General features: G+C 43.3%; 1 protein-coding gene across 1 annotated transcript in view; it reads right to left on the bottom strand.

The window, feature by feature from the left end:
• Window positions 1-3,818: 3,818 nt before the first annotated feature.
• The window catches only part of LOC126999665 (uncharacterized), a 35,705-nt gene continuing 31,280 nt past the window's right edge, over window positions 3,819-8,243 (bottom strand). The window contains exon 6 of the mRNA XM_050862793.1: window positions 3,819-4,989. Coding sequence (XP_050718750.1) covers window positions 4,625-4,989 — 365 coding nt within the window. The 3' untranslated portion in view covers window positions 3,819-4,624. The remainder of the gene's footprint in view (window positions 4,990-8,243) is intronic.

The raw sequence follows: 8,243 nt of genomic DNA, 5'->3' as shown, positions 1-8,243 counted from the left end.
TAACCCTGACTGGAGCACTGCCGTCTCATCTATCTCTAAGGCTGAACTCTTCGCTCAAACTTTCTGTAAGAACTCCACCCTGGACGATTCTGGGCACATTCCTCCTACTCATCCCCCCTCTGACTCCTTTATGCCTGTTATTAAGATTTTTCATAATGATATTCTCTATGCCCTCTCTGGCCTCAACTCTCAGAAGGCTTATGGACCTGATGGGGTGCCTCCTATTGTCCTTAAAAACTGTGCTTCCGTGCTGACACCATGTCTGGTCAAACTCTTTCGTCTCTGACTATCAACATCTACATTTCCTTCCTGCTGGAAATATGCCTTTGTACAGCCTGTGCCTAAGAAGGGTGACCGTTCCAATCCCTCAAACTACCGCCCTATAGCTTTACTTTCATGTCTATCTAAAGCTTTTGAATCACTCATTAACCGGAAGATTCAAAAGCACCTTTCCACTTCTAACCTTCTATCTGATCGCCAGTATGGGTTCCGCAAGGGGCATTCTACTGGCGATCTTCTTGCTCTCTTAACTGACTCTTGGTCATCCTCTCTTAGCCGTTTCGGTGAAACTTTCTCAGTTGCGCTAGACATATCGAAAGCCTTCGATAGAGTTTGGCACAAGTCTTTGCTTTCTAAACTGGCCTCTTTCTGATTCTATCCCTCTCTCTATTCCTTTATCTCCAGTTTCCTTTCCGGCCGTTCTATCTCTGCGGTGGTAGATGGTCACTGTTCTTCCCCTAAACCTATCAACAGTGGCGTTCCACAGGGCTCTGTCCTATCACCCACTCTCTTTCTGTTATTCATCAATGATCTTCTTTCCATAACAAACTGTCCTGTCCACTCATACGCCGACGACTCCACTCTGCATTATTCAACTTCTTTTAATAGAAGGCCATCCCAACAGGAAATACACGACTCCAGACTGGAGGCTGCAGAACGCTTAACCTCAGACCTTGCTATCATTTCCGTTTGGGGTAGAAGGAACCTTGTGTCCTTCAATGCCTCAAAAACTCAATTTCTTCACCTATCAACTCGACACAATCCTCCAAACACCTATCCCCTATTCTTCGACAACACTCAGCTGTCACCTTTTTCAACACTAAATATCCTCGGTCTATCCTTAACTCAAAATCTCAACTGGAAACTTCATATCTCCTCTCTCGCTAAATCAGCTTCCTCGAGATTGGGCGTTCTGTATCGTCTCCGCCAGTTCTTCTTCCCCGCACAGTTGCTATCCATATACAGGGGCCTTGTCCGCCCTCGTATGGAGTATGCATCTCACGTGTGGGGGGGCTCCACTCACACAGCTCTTCTGAACAAAATGGAGGCTAAGGCTCTTCGTCTCATCAGCTCTCCTCCTCCTACTGATAGTTTTCTACCTCTTAAATTCCGTCGCGATGTTGCCTCTCTTGCTATCTTCTATCGCTATTTTCACGCTGACTGCTCTTCTGAACTTGCTAACTGCATTCCTCCCTCTCTCCCGCGGCACCGCTGCACACGACTTTCTACTCATGCTCATCCCTATACTGTCCTAACCCCTTATGCAAAAGTTAACCAGCATCTTCACTCTTTCATCCCTCACGCTGGCAAACTCTGGAACAATCTTCCTTCATCTGTATTTCCTCCTGCCTACGACTTGAACTCTTTCAAGAGGAGGGTATCAGGACACCTCTCCTCCCGAAATTGACCTCTCTTTCGGCCACCTCTCGAGATTCCTTTTTTTTTTAGGAGCAGCGAGTAGCGGGCTTTTTTTTATTATTGTTTCTTTTTTGGTGCCCTTGAGCTGTCTCCTTTGTTATATATATATATATATATATATATATATATATATATATATATATATATATATATATATATATATATATATATATATATATATATATATATATATATATATATATATATATATATATATATATATATATATATATATATATATATATATATATATATATATATATATTGTAATAACATCTATCAGCCTACCTGCATTTCTTATAGTTCTTTGCATCTGATAGTATCAAATCTATGAGGTCATTCTGATTTTGCAGGACAGCAAGCTGGTAATTTCTCTTCACAGAGGATGCTAGTACCTGCAGAATGAGGGTTTCCTCTGAAAAAGAGGCCTTTTTATAGGCCAACCCCTCTAAAACATTCCAAACACGGTATTCACGCAATGAGTACGTTTGCAACACGTTATGTACGTTTGGCATTCGTTGCCACCACATCCAACGCGTTGGTATGCGTTGCATGTACGGTGTACATACGTTCGCTACACGTCCAGTGATCGTTACAAATACGACAGCAATGCGTTCTGGGTACGCTGGCCGTCATACTAACGAATACAACGAGTGAAGAACGATCAGAGAACGAATGATAACGATCGCCTAACGAGCCTCTAACTTATCCCCAGTGTATGCATAACTTACTGGCCATACGCTGGCGTAATACGTCGAGAATTTTGTGCATGCTCAAAAATTTCTGGCTCTCCCTGCGTACAGCGTACGGCACCGTACTTCAACGTGCCCCTAACGATGGAACAGCGTACCCATAACTTATTCAGCGTATGCTGGGCGTACACCCCCGTTTTCCATACGCTAGCCATACGTTCTCTAAATCGTCAAAGTGTGACAGGTTAAGTCTATATATACCTATATAGACTTAGGTGACAGGCACTTAATGTTGACGGAAACGTGAAAATGGAATAGTGGAAACCGCGCCAAAGTCTGCTGGTCGTCTGAGTTTGGTCGCCGTAAAATACAATATCTAGCCTCATACACAGCTCATACACGGTTCCGGATTGCGTTTCAATAAAAGTGCTGTTCACCCCCTCCTCCCCCTGCTACCTAATCCTTCCTCCTCCCCTCTCCCCTTCAGCTCTCCCCGCCACACTTAACCTCACCCGCTACCCCATCCTAACCCCAAAGTCCAATACAAACCATATTTCTGTACATATTCCTATACATATTACAATAATTATTACCCTATATATCTTGTATCCTATATAATACTCCCATAAGGCGCGTTGTTTTTGATCCCAGGAGGAGAAAGAGGAGGAGTAGGAGGGAAGGGAAGAAGAGGAGATCTTGGCCTATGAGGAGAATGAAGAGGTAAGGGAGAAGGACAAAGGGAAGGAGGTAGTGAAGCGGTAAACATCGAGCCCTTAGCAGTGATCATTGAGGCTGAGTTGATACGTATCGTGCATGCAGCTGCTGCTCTCTCTCTCTCTCTCTCTCTCTCTCTCTCTCTCTCTCTCTCTCTCTCTCTCTCACACACACACACACAGCCAGAGGGAGCTGCCAGGAGATGATTGATGTTCCTGCTGACTCGCGACAAATTTTTCTTCGGATCTCAGTCAACGAGTAAATGAAATTGTATCGTTAGTGTCTCTGATTCTCTGTTTACCTTGGAAAGTGGGTCGCGCTCGTGTGTGTGTGTGTGTGTGTGTGTGTGTGTGTGTGTGTGTGTGTGTGTATTGGGGGAGGAAGGAGAACAAAAAGGCAACAATCCAACTTTTTTTTGCTTTTGCTTATTCATTTTTCTTATATAACAGTATCGAAATGAGCCTTGCTGGCGCATTTCTCTACAGAGACGATTGGAAAGAATGACAGACTTACACACACACACACACACACACACACACACACACACACACACACACACACACACACACACACACCAAAAAGAAAAAAATATATATATATAGGCTTTAGGATCAGCGTCAATCAACACGAGAATACCATCACGTCACACACAAACATTAAGACTGCCAACTGAGAAATAGTTGACAGATTTGGATACGGAGAGAGAGAGAGAGAGAGAGAGAGAGAGAGAGAGAGAGAGAGAGAGAGAGAGAGAGAGAGAGAGAGAGAGAGAGAGAGAGAGAGAGAGAGAGAGAGAGAGAGAGAGAACGGACTCGCAGGGTTGAAGTAATTGTAATTTAACTGAAATGTAATTAATTACAGTATTATTGTAATTGTAATTGTAATTAAATATTCAATTGTGGCAAGTAATTGTAATTAATTAAAGGATGAGGTAATTTGTAATTTAATTTAATTATAAAATGGAAATGGTACTGGTCGAGCTCCATTATGAGTGATGGGTTGCTTATAAGACTTAAATTTGCTGGTGACAGTCAGGAAGTCGGAGGCGGCCGCTCCGCCACTAGGAGCAGTACCGCGCGTGATGCGAACGTCCAGTTCCTGACCACGTCCTGTAGCATTAAACGAGAAACAGACGGTCTTTTGCTGCTACTGTCCCCTGCGACGTAATTCAGTTCACTTTCTCCAAAATCTTCCTACAGTGAGGTTTAATGACGATGGTTGCTTATACGTGAAGTGATAATTATGTAGCACACGGGTGATATTTATTAAGTAATTGTAATTGAATTTGTTTTCAAGTAATAATTGTAATTGTAATGTAATTGCTATTTTCAAATGTAATTATAATTATAATTGTAATTCAAAGTTTCTGAAAGTAATTGTAATTGTAATGATTTTTTTCAGGTGTAATTACTCCAACCCTGGAACGGAGGCGAATAGATAGGTGACATGGCAGTAGACGCAGAGAGGTAGTGGCGGCTATGGTGGTGACTGCCAAGAGGAGGCTGACGTTGAACTTGTCTTTACGAGTACTTCTCTGTCGTAATGAAGAAGCCGACGGCGAGCCACGCGACCTGTCCGACGATGCTCATTACAAAGACAGCGATGTTGCTGAAGCTAGAGGGGCTGAGGACGAGGAAGCAAAGTCCAGCCAACACGTAGGGCGCCGAGGAGAAAAGTCCAACGGCGTCAAAGGGCGGACACACTGTCGCCATCACGAACCCATTGAAGAGGTACTTGTGAGCCTTCGCGAGGATGGCGCGGTACGTGTGCTCGGTCGATTCCGCTACTTTGGTTACGAAGCCCAGGAACGTTGCAGCGGAGACGGGGGCGAACCAGAGCATTGGATGAATTGTCCCAACGCCGCTGCACACCATGACTCGCGATCCTGCGATGAATAGAGGAAGTAGGGTGAGAGGATTAGGCAAAAAAGTGTTTGAGGGTGTCCTAAATGCGTTAGGCATTGTGGAACGCTGGGCAATACAGTGTTGATTTGCGGATAATATAGTGAGTAAAATGACAGGGAAGACAGTGTTTGAGGGTGTCTTAGATTCCTTCATGTTGGTAGTTTGGAACACTTTGTAATAAAGTGTTTGTGATTTCTACAACGAATATTTGGCTTCGTAGACTTACATATTATTACAATCAAATCCATAGTACCTACATGCTTATAGTGTTTATGAAATGGTGTATTGAGAAATCATCTGGCTCTGACTATAAATAACACAGTTCGTAAACGAATACGTTACTACAATAATTATAATCCGTGTTTAGGTTTGCATATGATACATTCTTGAAGAAAGAGAAAAAAGACCTTAGAAAAATGTTGATTTGCCTGGTTTGGCGACTTGAAGCGGTGCAGTGGTCTCAGGAAACAATACTAAATGCTTAATTCTAAAACATATGATGCAGTAATATTAAAAACAAACAAACATTGGATTAATACTTGCAGTAACACTAAAGAAAGTGAGAGAGAGAGAGAGAGAGAGAGAGAGAGAGAGAGAGAGAGAGAGAGAGAGAGAGAGAGAGAGAGAGAGAGAGAGAGAGAGAGAGAGAGAGAGAGAGAGAGAGAGAGAAAGAGAGAGAGAGAGAGAGAGAGAGAGGAGAGAGAGGAGAGAGAGAGAGAGAGAGAGAGAGAGAGAGAGAGAGAGAGAGAGAGAGAGAGAGAGAATATGGGTGATGATTAAGACTGGACTTAACTTTTTGCCCTTTTGAGAGACTTTTTTGTGAGCACATTTCTAAAAGGCAAAGGTTTTTGTATTGCCGTTTTGGAATTAGTCGAGTCCATTGCTGTCAGTCTGTGAAGGGATTGACTGCCCTTCTCTATTTTACGATGCAGGAAGGGTAATGGAGAGGGAGGGAGGGAGAAGGGCTGGGAGTTGCACATTTCCGATTAGCAAGAATTTGAATATCCGGAGCTAAACCTTGTCTACGCCCCGGGATCAGTAAAAGTGGATGGAGTGGTGTGTCTGTAGCCTAATTAACGGGAGTGGAGGCGAAATTGACCTCTATTTCGGCCTCCTCTTTGGATTCTTTTTGTGAGCAGCGAGTAGCGGGCTTTTTTTTTATTATTGTTTACTTTTTTTGTGTGCCCTTGAGCTGTCTCCTTTGTTGTAAAAAAAAAAAGTAGGCCATCAGGTCAGGCCTTCCCACTTAGTGCTGCCATGTTCAGCTAGCTTTTTCGGGTGTATTTTTTCGTTTTTAGGACTCTAAACTGCTTCAGTTTAATAAGGATAGTAGAGTGCAGTGATGATGATGGTGATGATGGTGGTGGTTGGTGGTGAGAATATTCAGCCACGAAAGTATGCACTGATGATAACGAATGAATGAATGAATAATGATATTCTACATAGGATGGAATTTTGAACGGCCCGCCACCCATCGCCGCCCATGTCTTCCCCGGCGCCGCCGTCTTCCCCACAGTGTTGCCAACTTAGCGCTTTTTTGCGCTAAATCTAGTGCTTTTTCAAGTGATATAGCGCCGAAATTTATGCTTTAGCTCCATAGCGCTTTTTTTAGCGCTTTATTTTTGCAGTTAGCGCCAAATTTAGCGCCATATGACTCAAATGCGTACGAGCGTTGCTCTCTGTCGTGTACTAATTTGTTTTGTGTGTACCATGTGATGTCAGTACCCCAAACGCTTAGTGTACACATTTCCGATAAACACTGGTGATTGAATTACCAAATATTAATAATTTTATAGGTATATAATGCTTTATTCTATCAATATAAGAACAGTCAAGGAAATCATGACAGGTACAGGACCTGTCAGCCGTTCGTCAGATTCGTGTCCAAGTGATACAGTTGCCTGTGTCGCTGATATTCCAGTCTGAAATGCTAGTTAAATTAAATAATATGTAGGTACCTTTTTCATTGATACTTTTATCATTTGTAATTTCGAAGACGAAGCTTCACATTTCTGGATATATATTTTGTAATAAGTTTGAAATAGTGACACACTTTTTCATGACATGGCAAATGGTGCGACGGAATGACGGTGGTGTCGGGACCAGCTGCGCATTAAATATTAGGTGTAAGGACAATAAAACAATAAATCAAGCATAACTAGCGCCATTATGAAAAAATGCCTGTGCCATGACGGGCTTGGGCCGACCATCTGGCCCCCGAAGAAAGCCTACGGGCGCTATGATGGGTATGTAAAAAAAAAAAAAAAAAAATGGGGATACTACGCAACTTTACGTAATTTAGCGCTTTTTTAGCGCTTTTTAGGGGTGGCTGTAGCGCCCTTTCAAATTTTGAGTTGGCAACTCTGCTTCCCCGCCGCCGCTCAGCACTTGTCAGACTGACGTGAGGCGGAGCGTTGATAAATGATTCAGTTTTGTAAAGTATTACTCGTACTGACGCAGTGAGGCACACCTTACACCTGTCGTGCTCTGAGATGTAAGGGAAGCAAGGAGTGAAGTGAACGGCAGTGCATCCTCGTGCCTCAGTGGTGCTTCAAGGAGAGTGTAATATGTGTGAGGTGCCAGGAGGGTCAGAGTGGCGTCGCGTCAGGCCAGCAGCGAGGCGAGGTGAGTGCGTGGCTTCCGGCACGATTCTTTGTTTCATCAGTAATGTACAAAACCTGAAGCGATATGTGGCCTATCATCATGCATGTACAAAACATGAGTGAGAAGAAAAAAAATACGAGATGCAAGCACATTGGCTCTCAGCAGAACTCGTAGTTGCCAACTATTACATCACGCAGGCTATGGACGCTGAGCCTCGCCTCGCCCAACACGCCGCGGCAAGCGTGTGACGGTCACACCGAGACCCTGCTGGGCTGCTCACACCATTGTTACCGTGGTTATGACGCTTTTGTGGATTGAATAGAACATTGTAAAAAAATGTAACCTAATTTTTTATTGAAAGGTGTGAAAAAAAAAGATTGATATACATAGCAGCAAAAAGATTTTGATACTATTGTCTTTAATTTTATCATGTCACGGGTGTGGCTGCCAGACTGCTTGTTGTTGCTACATCACCCATCTCTCTCTCTCTCTCTCTCTCTCTCTCTCTCTCTCTCTCTCTCTCTCTCTCTCTCTCTCTCTCTCTCTCTCAACATTTTTTTCCATTATAATTAATCTTGTTGCATTTTATTTTCCACACCATCCATGAGGTAATCGTTGACTGGCATGGTGT

Source organism: Eriocheir sinensis, chromosome 1 (genome assembly GCF_024679095.1).
Source record: "Eriocheir sinensis breed Jianghai 21 chromosome 1, ASM2467909v1, whole genome shotgun sequence".
Classification (NCBI taxonomy): Eukaryota; Metazoa; Arthropoda; class Malacostraca; order Decapoda; family Varunidae; genus Eriocheir; species Eriocheir sinensis.
Note: the sequence above shows the minus strand (reverse complement) of the source record. Positions and strands in the feature narration are given on the sequence as shown.